The following is a 16,309-nucleotide window of genomic DNA, read 5'->3' as shown; positions in this document are numbered from 1 at the left end:
TAGTTAAGCTAAGAAATGATGGCTTTATTATTTGATAAATATCATTATAATGTATTTTCTGAGGACTAGATTAGAATTGTAGAACACCAGAACCAATTTTTCCTTTTAAATAACACACTTTCAGTACAATGGAGAAAGCATAGTGAAATTTGGCTTTTTTTGTTTGTTTGTTTTGTTTTGTTTTGTGAAGTGCATTAATACAATTGGAACGGTTGAAATTTAACCCTACCTGGAGGTCTTGTTATTCTTGCTTGTCACTCTGGATAGTGTAAACTCACTTTTGTGCCATAGAGAGCTCAATAAGTTAACCCAGAGCCTTTAAGTGAGTTATTAACCTAATGTAGATCCAAACTGGTAACAAATCAGATTTTTTAAAAAATCATTACAGACTGTTACATAAGTGGAAGTTTATGAAGAATTATATTCACTCTCCGCTAAGTCTTGTGCACAAATATGATACGATTGTATCCAGGATAAAACCAATACTCTGAATCTAAGTAACGCTTTTAGAGCTGAAGGGGTCATAGAGATTATATTATCCTCCAGGGCCCAGAGGGATTAAGTGATTTGTTTAAGATTATTGGAGAATGAGTGGCTATTCCAGATTTCAATGAAGTCCAATCTCATTATTCTACAACATGCATTCAGACAATGTATTATAACGGTAGTAATGGTAACAAAAGCCACCATTTCTTGCATACATACTCTGGGCCAGTAGTCTAATAGGCTCTTCATGTATAATCCCTCTCCTGCCTTGTTATCTCCTCCCCAAAGCCCTAAAAGATATGTCAAGTTGTTTTCATTTTACAGATCAGATGCTGAAGACCCAGCATCTGTGCCATGTTCAAAAAAATAGCAAATGCCAAGAGCTGGGATCCATTATCAATCCTGAATATGCAATCTTTCTGCAGGACCAGCTGCTTTCTGCACCAAAACCAACATGACCACATCTTATACTGGTTTTCCTTTGAAATCAGTATTTTAGTCTTCTGCAGAAGTAGTCTCCTCTGTGTAAAGAACTTGTATCTGAATGGCCAAAAAGAAAGCAATTCCCAAACTCCTCAGGTAACACTCAAAGGAAGAGGCAATGGAACTGTAATTATTTGTCTTTCCTGTTCTTGAACATTAACTAGCTGACTTTTAATAACACCAAATGTAAATAATCTGTTAAGTACTGAAACACTACCTTTTTGCCTATGTGGGTCATGGATTCAAGACCAAAAACTAAAAAAACAAAATCAAATGATGAAATCCAAGAAGATGGGAAGGGAATACAGAACCTGGTCCTCTATAAATTAATACTTTGAGGTTAACTTAAAGTATCATAGAAAAAGTGCTATTTATTCATTGGTTCATTCTACTCAAGAGAGGAACTCCCAACTGTTTAGTACTGTCCTATGTTTTTAAAAGTTAAAAATATACCAGAAAACTATTATGATGTCCTCATACTTTCACTCATATTTGGGGGGAAGATAACTACAGTCAAAGTAGCAATTTCATAGCAAGTTATTTTAGATTCATCAGATAAACTGTTAAATGTTTACTGTGTTTTAGAAGCAGTATTAGTTCCCAGGGAAAATGAAGCGATCTTATGTTTAACTATTTGTTTGGAAACTTCTTTTATTAAAAAAAAAAAAGACTTTAAATATTGACGCTATTTTCAATACAGGAGTGATAATACTCAATAAAGCATGGTGTACTTGATATTGTGACCTCACAGTCCATTTAACTCCTGGATCACTCTAGTATCTGCAACATACCCTAGTATAAAAATGTAAATACCCTTTTTAAAAAATAAAGAGGCCTTTGGACAGTTGCATGAGCAGAGTGGGAAGGGGCTAAGAGAGTGCTCTTTCCTGAATTACTTATACTTTGGGCTTTGAATTCATTTAGAAAGATCGATTCTAAGAAAACTGAAACAAATCAACCCTTCAAAGCTCCACAAAGAGAGGGGGGCAGGAAGCTTGTCATTCACAAGCAGCAATCCACAAAACCAGCCCCAAAATACAAGGGTTAGGGAAATTAGGGGTCAAAAACAAAACAAAACAAACAAAAACTGGAGTAAAGTGCACAGTTACTGTAAAAAATATATTATCTTGATCCTAAGAAAATTAAGAGAATTTTATCTAATGAACTAGATTGCTGACCTTTTAATACATTTGGTTTTCATGAAACATACAATCACCATCGGACATAAAAAGACTAGTTAGCTTTTTTTAAAAAAAAAAATTGCTTGGAGTTATCTACAAGAATCTTGTGAATGCAATTCAAGAATAACATTCTGCAGCTCTTTGGATATTGGATGATTTCCTCAGACCAGTCCACAAAGGAATTGGGGAGCTGTTAATGCACTAATCCAAATGAGAATTTCTTCCATCTTCTCTCTCCTTTACCCACTGTGGCTCCTCTTTCCCCCCTAAATGCCAGTGCTTTCCAGCTCTCCATCTTCAACGCCTGTGGCATGAGACTGGGAAATCATGAAGAGTTTCTCCTTGTTTGTAAACTGCCTCTGCACCGGCTGAGGTTGCTTGGCCATAGGTTGCTCCTGGCTGGGACTCTCTGAGGGACATTGCTCCGCACTCAAAGCGGTGGCATCTTCACAGTCTTGCCTTTTACTGGCTACTACTTCCACCATCGACTCCAAAGAGGTGCCGGCCTCCTGCAGGGGAGTGTAGCCCTTATTGCTGCTGGATAGGTCATCTGATTGGGAGCTCCCCGAGTCCCGCCTGGCACGGGACGAGTCCTCCTGTAGCAGGGGAGGCGAGGGGATGGCGGTTGTGTCCTGAAGGCTGAAGTCCAGGTCCGCACCGCGCGGGGAGGGCGGGGGCTCGGGGGATGGCGGGGCCCGGTAGTCCGGGAGCCCGCTGGTGCTGCGGCGCCTCAAGGCCGCGTACCTGCCGGTCCTGGGCAGACGTCCTCCCTGCCCCCTGGCGGTGTGCGCTGCCGCCGCGCCCCCGGGCTCATCCAGCTCCCCAAGCGCCCAGTGCGCGCCACCCTCCGCGCCGCGAAGGTCGGTCAAACTCAGTTCAACCTCGCCCCGTGGGATTTCCCGGGAGCCGCGTTCCCCGGGTGGCCTCTGCCAGCTGCAGCTAGCGCCCTCCGCTTCCCCGTCTCTGTCGCGGTCCCCTTGTAAGGGCAGCAGCGCGAAGGCGCTCAGCGAGGAGCCCACGAGGGAGCTGGCGGTGCTCTGGCGCCCCCAACTCTCGGGTGGGCTGCAGGGCGCCGGGCTGCTACTGCCGCTGGCGGCCGCGGTGGTAGTGACGGCTGCCCTAGCCACAGCGGTGGTGGCCCGGCGACTGCCCGCTACTCCGGAGCGCTCGCGGTAGATACTGTACACGGCTTCTGCCAGGCTCGGGGGCTCTCGCAGGCAGCGCGGGGATGAGGCCAAGTCGGGTGGGGACGCTGCGCCCTGGGCCCTTCCGCCGCCCCCTCCCAGTGTCGCGGGGTGGGGCCAGGAGCCCCTGGCCAGCATCGCTGCCGCCCCGAAGGTGTCCCCAGAACCTCCACAGCCCCCCGGCGGCTTCAGCTCCAGTCCCCGCGACTGCACGTAGCTCAGGAAGCCGTTGAACGGCACAGTCCCAGGGGGCGCCGAGGTGGGAGCCGGGGACGATGAGGAGGCAGCGGCGGCTGCAGCCGCTGCTGCAGCTGCAGCCAGGTCTTTGGCGCGAAGGCTGTGCACGTCGATGACGGTGGAATAGAGATCACGTAGGTTGATGATCTTGGTCTTCTTGTCTCGGTTTTCGTGCAGTACCGCGTTGGCGCAGATGAAGAGGAAGATGCCAATGCCCATGATGAGCGGCCCAAAGACCTTGAGCTTGTCTGAGTGCAGGTAACCCGAGAAGATGCGGAAGAAGAAGCCCACCGACTTGGAAGAGGATGAGGGAGGGGCGGCTGACCGTGCTGGAGGCGTGCTTCTGGGCACGCCCACGGAACTGGAGTTGACACCCACTGGAGTCCCATGGTGACTCCTGGACGAGTTCTTGCTGCCACTGCTGCTGTTGGCGGTGGTGGTTAGGACGCGGTTGGCACTGCCCGCAGCCAGCAGCTGCTTACTGCCCTCCCTATTGGCCGTGTTGGTCTTTGGCCAGTAGCCCACCACAGCCATGGCTATGCCCACCAGTAGCACGAGGATCCCGCAGAGGGCGATAAGGCCGGAAATGGAGCAGAGCTTCAGCTTGCCTTTCACCACTACCACGTCATTCTTGCGCCTCTTCTTGGTTTTCCTCTTGCGCTTAGGGACCTGGTTTGGGGGGCGAAGGGGATCCTGCTTTCTGGCGGAAATCCTCAGAAGGCCTCCTGTGGCGATCATGGCGAACTCGTGGAGATAGGGGCTCGCCTGTGGGGCTGGGGCAGAGGCTTGTGCAGAGGGGGCGCCAGCTGCCCACTAGCTGCTTCGCCACCTCCTCCTGCTGCAAAGCAGAGGAAGACAGTCAGAGGGTGAAGGCTTGACTGCAGCTACATCCCACGTGCTGCAATTGCCCCACTCCAGGATCCCATCTCATATGTGACCACCACCCACACTCCTGAACCTTTACCCACTAATCTAAGCGCCCAGTACAGAGACCAAAAGTGGGTAGATATAAATGAAGAGTAGCACTGTTGCCATAACTGACAGGTGATGATGAAATAATTTTGAGAAGTTTTCTCCTTCCATCCCCATCCCATCCCCCACACATAGGTAATCCACCAATGTTCATTTCAAACCCTCTTGGCTGGCAGTCAATGAGGTGCCAATAATTGATACTCAGTTTGGGGACTTGAGGACTCTCATGGCAAGAGCCTTTCTCTTCCTTTGTCCCACTGGACACAGAGATTTCCCAAGGGAGGGGCCACAGAAGTGGCAAGTCTTCAGGCAAGCCCAGGAGTCTCTCAATGTGGAGCCTAAAGTTATTGAAACAGTCATGAAAGTTACTATTGTATGGAGGTGCAAAGAATTCATTTCACGGATGAAAATGAAAAGCTACATACATTGGCAGGAAGACAGTTTATTTCCTCCAGATAATTAACAGAATTCATTGCTAAGAAAATACCAGACATATTTCAGTACTGTGACAATAAGTCCCTTCACAAAGTTTGCTCTCACCTATTCTTGTTCCTACAGCTAAAGGCAAGCAGATCCCTCTCAAGCCTTCTCATCTTTACTCTGCAACATCTGAACAGCTTCTTGGGGTGGAATATTTAGTTTTAGGTAATGGTTATGTAACTGAGCTCTTCCTTCTGGCCTTCTCTCCTCCCCTCAGAGGGACTTCCTTAAAGGTATCTTGTGCTAATTTTATCAGGGAATTCCAGAAGTCCCCTGAAATCTCCAAGAGAAAAATCTTTTCCTCATGTAGGAAAATTACAATCTTAAAAAAAATAATAATAAAACTGCCACAATAGCTTTCTGACCCCTTATTAATGTGCCAAGAGCAGTCTAAGAATCCCAGCATTCAAATAAGTAGGCAATTAACTAGGTGAAGCAGTCTACATAATAATGATGATTTATAGGATGGCATTTCCCCAAGTGAGAGCTGTTTTCTTCATCCTTTTCTCATGAGGTCATTTTTGGGAAGGGATAGTAGCAATAATCAATGGATTATCCTGAGGAAGTTTATTTAGTTGTTTGTAATAGAGTCCGAGTTAAAAAAAAAAAAATCACAGAGGCCCTATCTGTAGTTATCTGTCAGCTTCTTAAAATTCCAGGCTGAATCCTCAGAGTATAACATTTTCTGTCCCATTGGTTGTGTTATCTCCTACAGTAGAGATGCTCAAATTAAGGACATTGCGTGAATCTGAAAGATGTAGGTATCTTTCACAAGTCTTTTGATATTTTAGCCTTTTTAAGATAAATCATGTTTTAGAATAAATTACCCTTTGCAAATGTAGGGTTACTTAGGCAAATTTTTGCTTTTAATTGTTGCTTGGGTGAAAAGCCTTGGCCCCTAATTCCTTTCATTGTATCAATATAGGCAGGATCTTTTCTCCATGTGGGAAAGCAGATGATAATCAGCTCTTTAGAATGTTTGCAAATCAATACCTCTTTGGAATTTAGTTAAGGTTCAGTAAAAAGAAACACTAGGTAGGTTAAGGAAGGGTCAGTAGAAAGAACATATCTGCAAGCCTTTAGAATTTTTTTTTCTTTAAAGGAGCTGTACCAATAAGTACAAACATTGTGTATGTACCTGTATGTAAAGGGTGGAAGGACACTAACACCATCACCACCCATAATAACATTTTTTTTATGTACTTGCAACTTAGAGGCTGCTACTTTAACTGGCCCCTGGATTCCAGGATCTTTAATAATCTGGAGGTCTGAGGTTATCTTCAAGAAGGCTTTAAGGACAAGACATTGTAGAAGCAAATCCAGACTCAGTCTGTAGGGTGGCTCTCCCAGGAGAGAAGGGCTTATGTTTTGTTTAAGCATTGATAAGGTGTACCGGGATGTTGACTGTCTTGGGGGAGGAAGGCACCCACATGTATTTCTCCTGGGAAAGGCGGCTTTGGCTGGCATAGGATGTGGGGAAGATTGAGATGGATTTCAACAATCGTTTACAGAAGATCTTTAGAATTAGTTTAATAGCTAGCAATTAGCTCCCTAGTTTATTATTCCTCCAGCCCTGCTGAAAGCTTAACTCCTTTCCAAGGTATCACCATCTGAGGAAATACTGACAAAGGTCAGGAGCCAAGGAAGACCCACCTTTGAGGTTTTTCCTTTAGACTTAATGCAAGAAAGCAAACTTAGCAGTGGAGATTGTCTGCCCTCGCAAATGACTTGCCTGGCGCTGGTCTTTCCGTGGCTAAGGAATGGAGGATGGGGGGGGGGGGGAGAAAAGGAGTGATGTCTAAAAATACAACTGCTTCCGAGAGAGACATTCAAGTTCTCCGCTCATGATGGATTAAGCCCCACTCGGCGACTGAGGCTCAGAGCCCGCAGGCATGTGAGCGCCATGCTGTGCCAGGAACCCAACCCAAGTCCTCGACCCTCAGCCCCTCCCGGGCAGGGCAGCGCGCCCCTCGCCCTTCTCTTTGGTCTGCTTATTTCTGTTGGAGTCACATGAGTGCAGCAGCTGCGAGTCCGCTTCTGGAAAGAAGACAGGCAGGAGCAAAGTGAGGGCAATCCTGAACTCGCTGTTTCTGGGCAGCGCATCCCCGGTAGCCCGCCCAGGGAAATTTCTCTCCCAGAACATCAGAAGGGAAAATCGGGGCTTGGGGACGGGAGGTTTGGGGAGGGGCAGCTCCGGGGCTGGGGACTGACAGAAGTGCTCAAAATGGCAGCACTAGACGCAAACAATATCGCTCACTTACCCAGGGAGACCGGGGAAGCTCGGGACCGGCGAACGGGCGCTCGGGCGACACAAAGGAACCATGGAGAAACTTTTTCAGCCCGAGCCGACGGCGGGGCGCAGGGACAGCGCCTCGGGGCCCTCCACGCGAGCGCTGCTCAACAGCCCAGCGGGGACGAGCGTCCGCCCTGGGCTCGCAGCCCCCTCCGGCGCTGTGGCGGGAGCCATTTCCAAGAGTTTCCAAGAAGTGTCAGGTCCTCCGCATCCAGCATCCTGCCTCGAAGCCCTTCTGCCCTCCGGCGCTCCTCCTCAGTTCTTGGTGTCCCCTCCCGGGGCGCCCCCGAGCGGGCCGCTGCAGCCGCCCGGTCCCCGGCCCTTGAGCTTCTTTTGTGTGGCTGCGGCGCGCCGGGCTCCGCCGGGTGGAGTTGAGCCCGCGGCGGCGGCGGCGGCGGCTCCGGGCGGCCGGACTGGCGGCTGTTGCTAAGAGACCGGAGCCATGACACAGGGAAATTGCGGCAGGATGGCAGTCGGTACCCGGCCCGACTCCGCGGCTCAGGGGCGCACCCGCCCCCCGCCCCGCCCCCCGCCTCCTCCCGGCGCTCCCCCCCCCCGCGGCCTTCCCCCGCTCCCCCACTTCCTCTCCAGCCGGCCTCCCGTCCCTTCGGAAGCAGCGTCCCCCGACGAGGGGCCAGAGGGGAGGCGGGAGGAGGCACCGGCGCCCGGCGCTCGGACCGCAGAGTCGGGGCGCCAGCGCGCAGGGCAGGGCGCGGGGTGTCTCTGCTTTCCCCGCTGCTGGGGCGCCCCGGGACCGCCGCCTGCCTTCGCAGGCACCTTTGTTCTTTCTCTCCCAACTACCTGTCTGAGCAGCGGGCCGGAGACGGCCCCAAGAAAGATCCGCCCCTCCCGGAGAGTCCCCCCATCTGCATCGGAGGGGCGCTCTTGGGGAGCCCGGGGATAGTGTCCCAGTCTCTCTCTCTCTGCCTGCCTCCCGCACCTCTTCTCTCTCCTCTTTTGTTGCCTCTACTCTTCGTCGCGACACTGCCTTGGCTGCTTTCCCCCCCTCCCACTTGGGAGTTTGCAGCGTGGACGGCCCGGGAACACCGTAAGTTATCCCCTGGCGAACTCAGCCCCGGTGGAGTGGAGCGGCCCCCGCAGAACAGGGCGCACCGCGGACTCTGGAAGCCTCTGTGTGATGTTATCGCGCTTCAGCTCAGCTGGGCTTTGTGACCGGCCTTGGGGGGGGACCACGCGGGCAGCTTGGGCTAATCAGAGATTAGAATCTGCTCCGAGGCTCTTCCTTGGGTAGCCCCTGCTGCTCTACTATATGTGGTAATCAGCAAGCATTAAAAGGAAAACTATAATTCTCCAGGAATCAGGCATCAAAGAGGGGAGATGGGGGTAGGGAGGATGTCCAAACTCCCTACGTCATTTGAAAAAAAAGGGGAGAGAGAGGAATCCTGATTCCTAGCTCATCCCTCTCCTCTTAACTATAAAGTAAAAATGACAGGGGAAAGACAATTTCCAAGTGGAATTTCCCCACGGAGTATTGAGAAAGTAAGAAAGATTTCAATTATCTATTGAAATGAGGCAGCCAGGACTCAGGAAAGAGAGGCACAGAAGAGCAGATAAAGCAAGTGCTGTCTGGCATTTGGGATCCAGACAAATATTTTGGCGGTGGAGATGGTGGGTGGGCATTGTATATCCTGTTTTTCTGTTTTAGGGGTCCATAAAAACCCACTCAGGAGGGCTTTGCCACCCGAATTCCTAATTACAAGATTGATCTCAATGTACACAGCATCCACTTGTTTAAGCCTAGAGCAATACGTTTCAAAAAAAGCAATAAAGACACAAAATGCATAGATTTGATGATAGAAATGTGTATCAAGATATATGAGGCTACAGTGGAGATGGGAAAGGATGGAGGAAAAATCTGTCCTGAAGGTAATCCTGCACCTGCCTATTTAAAAGGTGTCCTCTGTCATCCTTTTCATCAAATTGTGGATCTAGATTATGAACAGTGTTCAGAACCCACCTCCTTCCACCTGACTATTCCTGCTCAGATCTAGAATATTATAAGACAAATTATAATAAAAGAAAAGTTTAAAAATTCCATATTGGCTTGTTTCCTTTTAGGGAAATCGCTGCAAAGGAGGAATAACTCAACTAGGTCCGGTTGTTTTCTAAAGCCTTTCTGGCTTTGAATGTCCACATTTCTGGAGTCCTGATAATAATCTGGTGTTTTGTACAAAGGTTGGGCCTGAGGTCTCATTTCATTACATAGCTTGCTGCTAAGGAACACAGTGGGCGCCTGCTATCCTCTGTTTGCTGGGCTGTACAAACAGGAATATTATCAAAGAACTTCATTAGGATTTTAGATGGATTAAGCCATTAATAGTTTCAAATTTCTGCATAAATAATCGCCATCATTTGCACACTTAAAGCTCATCTGAGGGATTTGGAGAAGGATCTTTTTGGACAAATTGGTCTTGGGACATGACTAGCCTTTTCTTATGTTGATGATTGTAACAGAATATATGGTTTATTATTCAAAAGCTTCTTTCCAAACTGAGCTCTTTGAAACTGTGACTGTTCCATTTAACCAGAGAGTTAGCATATTAAGTAATTTTCTTTATTTTCAGCTCAGAGTATCAGAGGAAATCAAACACATCACATCTGTTTCCAGTGGAGTACTTTATTCCCTCTGTAATAGGGCATTTGCAGACATTCCCAGCACTTCTCAAGTTATGTCAAGTTATTTTTTGAAGGAACAATGATCCTCTTGGCCCTCTGGAGTTATTTTCCTTCTTGTTTCACATTTCAGTTTGGATGATCTCTGAGATAGTGGGACCCCACTTTCATCCTGCAGAGGACAGAAGGGCCAAGGCTATCTAATTATAATCATTCACTGATGTCTCTAGATCTCAGAGCTCAGCAGAATATCTGAGCAGGTTGTAACAGGGGTGGTCATGTAGGAAAAGCCTTGGGGGGAGAAAAGAGAGGAAGAAAAATATTAGCTTAGTTTAGTTGGATTAAACTCTGACCTGCAACCTTTCATTTGTGCTTTCTTAAAAAGAATCCTTATGCAATGCATTCGGTTTCATAATTTATTCACAACTCATTTACGTCTGTCCCCTCATTATTTCATCAACCTTGCCTGGCTGACCCAACTGTGGAACCTGGACAGCTCAAGGGAAGAGAGTGACCTGCCAAGGGCACACTCAGGCTCCTCTCATCGTCAGGAGTGTGCTCATGGGGAAGAGTTTGCTTATGCCAGTAGCTTAATTGCTTGCTTTCAGGGATTGTTGAGGCTGCAGAAACAGGGATTTTAGGGGAGTAGGTCCTGGAACCAGTTTATCTCCTCCACTAACTAACTTCTTAATTTAGTTAAGTAACTAAATCATTTAATCTTGCCTACCTCAGTTTTCCCATCCATGATGGGGATAATGACACTACCTTCCACATAGCGTTGTGATGAGGTCTAAACAATTTTAGTTGATATAAACCAAACTTCAGCCCTTTGAAAATTCTTGTTAAACTTAGTTAAGCTGTCATTAGTATTGACATCCCCCAAATTGATGCCATTCATATTCATTGGGATCTACATGGGACTCAGTGTGCACTTCATTTCTTGTAAGGGGTTCCAGGATTGGCTGTTGTGACTGAACTGTCCCTATCCACATGATGCATGCCAGAGATCCTATTCCAGAGAACCTGTTCTGCAGGGTAAAAACACTCCTCATTACTACTTTGTTCATTTTGTAACTAAGCTGGGATACTTTAATTTCAGTTTGCTCAAGAGCTCTGATTTCAAACTCATGTCACTTCCCAGGTCAACTTAGAAATTTGGGAAAACACAACACAGAGGACCAGAAGTTTGAGGACTTCACTGAAATGATTCTCCATGCTTTGTATGACATCTCTACATAAGAAGAGAGAAATCATCACTCCAGTTTGAGACCCCCTCATTCTTCCTCTTTGTTCCTTCTTGTACCCTCTTCATATCCCTGATAATAAAAAATAAAATGATGGAAAAAAAAGCATGACAAAGGCAAACAATACATTAAGCACACAACTGGAGTCACTAGGATTAACCACTAAAAATATTGCACAGGGTATACTCCTGCTAAAAACAAATATGTTGTTTATCTGAAATTAAAGTTGAACTTGTCCTATATTTTATCTGCAAGTCAACCACAATCTACCTTGGTAGTGTCACATTTTTTTCATGGTACATGGAAAGCCAAAAGAACCTGAGAAGACAGAAAAATATGAGAGCAGGAGTAGATTAAAGAATGCCTCACCAGAGGTCTTTGGGAATGGACGAGGCAGGAAAGGAAAACTAAGAGCAAAGACTGGATGGAGCAACAGAGCTGTAAAGTCTTAGAATGGCATTTCCAGAGCTGGGCAGAGGGTATCATTACGGGTGCTTGTAGTTAGAGGTTAGGTGGTTTGCATTTCTAGCCTTCCCCAACAGAATGCTGCAGTGTAGAATAGGTGTGTGCCTCTAGTCACCAGGGTCCCACAGATGACCTCTGAAGAGATACAACCCAGCTTCACTTTTAAGAACTTCATATTTGACCAAAGAGAAACTCATATCAATATCAAGGTCATAAGCCAGTCCTTTTCTTGTGTTTTCAAGAGATATCAAAGAAGTTCAATCCTCGATACTCTACCACAAAGTCTAAAGTCAAGAAATAATGCAAAATCTAAGAAACCTTCTTTAGAACACATCAGACAGGGTTTTCTTCCTTTATTCCAGACAAATGGCCTGTGGCAGGGACAGCCTTCATTTCTGTCCTACTCATTCATATTATTATAAATAACCACAGTCTCAACTGGAGAACTACCAGAGGTTGTTTTCTCTAACAAGTAGGTTCATTTTTGTACATACAATTTTCCCCAATAGCCTGAATTTTCTACCATTTTCCGTGTACACCAAAAAGCTGTATTCTGTGCCTTACAAAATAATTGAGGTCTGAGATGAGAGACTAGAGTGTGTTGGCAGGCCTGGCAGCAGATGAAAGCTGAGCTTGGTAAGGGCTTTGATGAGAAGGCTTTGTCAATGGAATGGACAAGAAGAGACCCACTCCTAAATTTGCCCTGTGTTCCCAAAACATTGTGGAAGTCCACCCTAATGTTCATATTATTTTGTATAATCTATAACATTACATATACTATTACTGAGAGTTAATAGTGACTCACATGTCTGATCTTTCAAAATTAATTGTGATATTAGCTACCGTGGGTACATAAGAGAGAGGAAAACAGAAAAAGAGCTAGTTTTCAAAAGTAAAAAAAAAAAAATCATAAGACTTCAAGATTACTCCTTGGATGATAGATCTCTGATTCATCTAGTAATCATTTTCTTTAACACCTCTTGTGTGCCCAGCTCTGTGGTTCCTGCATTCTTCATGAAATGATTATTTATTGTTCAATACAGGGACTGGAGACAGAGTGGTAATCAATGCAAAGTCCCTCTCGTGGGTGAAGGGAGGGGACAGAGAATACACAGTAAATGAACAATAACAACAACAACAAAAAGAAAATTTCAAGTCTTGACGAGTGATATGAAGAAACTTAAAGAGAGTTCTAGGACTAGTCAGGAGGTCAGGAGGGATGGTAAGAGAGAACAGGTTAAATTGGGTATTTTGAAAAGGCCTCACTAAGGGCTGACATACCATAGAGAACTGGAAACTGAAACAGAATCAACCAAGAAAATAATGAGAAGACATGATTTAATTAGTGTATAATCTAATTCAAATCAGTGACCAATGTAGGTAAAGGTAAAATGTTTAAGTGCTGAAGGACTTTAGAAGAGAAAGAAAAGATCATCAGTCAGGGTTGTGGGGAGAAAAATAGAAAAGGAATACTTCATAGGTCTGGATTCTCCCCTCACTCCTACTTTGACCTGGAATGGATGTGGGTAATGAAGGGAAGAGACAGAATCATATATGGGAGCAGAATGATCTGGACATAGCCTCATTGATAGGCTTAAAGGTTCATGTGAAATAGCAGGGAAGACAGGGCCCAGGTACTAGGCAGCCCAGCAGGTGTTTGACACATGTTCAGAAGCTTAGCATGGGAAAGGGTGGTCAGGCACTTCAGCCCCTTGCTGGGTGTGGTCCAAAGACCAACAGCATTGGCATCCCCTGGAAGCCTGTTAGAAATGTGGATTCAGGCTCCATCCTAAACTGAGTCAGAATCAGCTTTTTAGCAGTGTTTAAGTGTTTTGTGTGCCCATAAAACTTTGAGAAATGGAGTGACAGAACTTAGCTGATCCCAGTTTTTGCTGTTTTGGCTGGCTTGGTGTGTGTGTGTGTGTGTGTGTGTGTGTGTGTGTGTGTGTGTGTGAAAGAATATGCTGCTTTTAAACATGTGTTTCAAATAGTGACCCTGGAGGTATGTGACATCTGAGTCCATATGCATGTCTCTTACATAAGGCAGCAGAATATTTATTTATTCCCTCAAATGGAAGAGCAAAGCTAAAACTTGGTGGCTTTTGAAACTTTATGCATTTGCTTAAGAAAGGATTTGGAGCTTAAATCCAGCTTTCTAAAAGAAAGTCATATTTACCGTTCTTGAATTGCTCTTTGAATTCACACCATTTGTGCTCAAGTAACTGCCCCTCTCAGTCTGTGATACTGAGAAAATTACTTAAGTCTCTGAATAATTGGGTTATCCATAAGGAGTGACATAACTCTTCTCTTTTAAGGCAGTTGTAAGGAAATTAAATCAGCAGCAGTGCTGAGTACCTGGAGGCAGGGGGTGTTCTGTCCTCCAGCACCTCTACCCTCCCTATGGAGTACCCCAAATGAACAGATGGAAGGAAAATCAGGTACTTGCTACATACTCGTCCAACTACACCACTATTCCTAAGCCTATTCTATACAGAAATCTTGGAGCCACCATTGTGGATATTGCTGGAGATATGGGCCTTGAGGCCTGCAGGGCATTTGTCAGATGTGAATGGTGCTGGTGAAGACCATGAGTGTTTATAGAGTGCTCATTACCCATCAAGCACTGCACTGGTCCTTGGAGCTACTATGGAGGGTGAAATCCACCTGTGAAATGAGGTGGGTGGGGTCAGATCCAACAGACACAGAAAGGCCTCTAAATGGCTTTGCAGTTCCAAACAAGTCCCAACCAGGTTGCAGGGGCTTCCTGGTCCCCATTCTTACCTCTTTAGTTTCTGGCCCTCACTGTCTCGGGGTAGTCATGCTCTGACTTAGGTTTCCTTAAGTCACACCCATGCTATTGGGACTGAAGGTTTGAGTGCTGCTGTTTAAGAATCCAAGGTGGGTCTCTAGTTCCCTCAGAATGTTTTTGGAATCCCCACGGCTGGGTTATTAAACATGTACTTATAAAATTGTAATGTTTGAGGCTCAAAATCATGAAGAGGCCAACAGGCCACAACGAATAATTAAATTTCATTTCAAGGGGTGTCACCTAGCTATGTTTTAGTATTCACATCTTCCAGATGATCCCAGATGGCAACATCTGTTACAAGATGAATGCATTCATATTCTTTGGGGATACAGAGAGTCAAAACAAAAGAGAAAACTGCCTCCATCAATTGCCATCTGAAAAGATATACAAGTCTAACCCATAAAACCAATAAATTAGTATCCATCCCATGTTTTTACCCAATGGAACTCTTCCAATCCTATCAGAACCATAATAGATGAGTTAAATGATTAAAATAAGTTCAAAGTAATATTTATATATATATTTTTTTCCCTGAAGGGGAAAAGCTCACAACATTTTTCACACTAAATTTAGTTTTGAATTTCTATAAAATCTTACAACAATCTGAGCTGGCTTCTTTATACTGAAGAAGATTTAAGTATCATTACATTGGCAAAGCATAACAAATATTTCTTTTCTAGTGAGAAAGATGCCAACACCACTTCTTGACAGGCATAGGGAAGCAATTACACAGCTTTCTATAGAGGAAAGATATTGGCATGGTATATTGGAAAATGATATGCAGAAAAATCAGAGATAGTATTGCAGAAAATTATTGTGATTTTTATCATTTTCCAAAGTCATTCCCTTCCCACAGATCTAGGTTTGGCTATGGGAAGGTCTATAGAGAGAGCTGAGAATTTACAGCAAATTGTATAAGAGTTTAGTATATACACCTCCCAAAGTATGGCTGGGTCACAGATTTCCTTCAAATTATTTCCAATCACTTATAACTTCTGACTTTGATGACATTAATATTAATGTAATGATAGAAAATGATACTCTCTAGAAATTTGATACCAATCAGTGCTATAGCCCACTTCTATTTAATTTATTTATTTGTCAAGGAAATTATTTTCCCATTTAGCGAGATAACTACATATATGATCAAGTCTAAGATTTCTCAACCCAAGGAGAAGAATTAGGAAAGATCCTAATTTGCAGCAGTCACCTTGAGAGGTTACTCCATCAGAATACAGATCTGTGTAATGGTTTATTATAAAAGTGTGAGAACTCAGAAAATTTACAGCTTACATTTTGTAAGTAGTGAAGGAATTGCTTTGGCAGCTTGTCAACTGAAGTCACAGGTGAGGATTGTTGGCCAGGGTAGGGCCAAAAAACCATGCTTCTCAACTCTGAAGAAATTATAAGGCTGCAAGACTTTATCAATGGAAATAGCTTTCTGATTTTCTGGCCTATAGAGACATCAAAATGACACCTACTTTCTATCTTCAAGCAAGACAGGGCTAAGTCATGTTGGAACAATGAATTTTCTACCCTTTTCTTGGGTTATCTCCTCACCTCACATGCAAGGTAGAGACTTGGACATGTCCTATGTATTTAAAAGATGTAGAAAGTCAAACTAGATAATTTTATTCTCTCTTCGCTTTTGCAGCCATAAAAATTTCAAGGGCATATTGCATAACCTCTTGGACCCAATACATATTAATGCACTATTTAAATGATGCATAATGTTGAGTAGTTGGTATTGAATGATGTGTTTAAAAGAAAATACTAGATGGCTTTCAAGGATTCCTTCCTATTTTTCCAATACCTTATATTCTTACTAGGAATATGTCATT

At 45.0% G+C, this 16,309-nt stretch overlaps 1 protein-coding gene across 1 annotated transcript; it reads right to left on the bottom strand.

Moving 5' to 3' along the window:
- Window positions 1-2,416: 2,416 nt before the first annotated feature.
- On the bottom strand, window positions 2,417-7,857 carry TMEM200C (transmembrane protein 200C; the record flags this gene model as incomplete). Its single annotated transcript, XM_081263206.1, has 2 exons — window positions 7,285-7,857; window positions 2,417-4,409 (listed from the first exon to the last, which is right to left on the bottom strand). The coding sequence occupies exon 2, from the start codon at window positions 4,307-4,309 to the stop codon at window positions 2,417-2,419; it is 1,893 nt and encodes a 630-aa protein (XP_081119332.1). The 5' UTR covers window positions 4,310-4,409; window positions 7,285-7,857.
- Between the last annotated feature and the right edge of the window lie 8,452 nt (window positions 7,858-16,309).

Source organism: Spermophilus citellus (assembly GCF_964194105.1).
Source record: "Spermophilus citellus genome assembly, chromosome: 12".
Lineage (NCBI taxonomy): Eukaryota > Metazoa > Chordata > Mammalia > Rodentia > Sciuridae > Spermophilus > Spermophilus citellus.
This window is presented reverse-complemented; position numbering and strand designations above follow the sequence as displayed.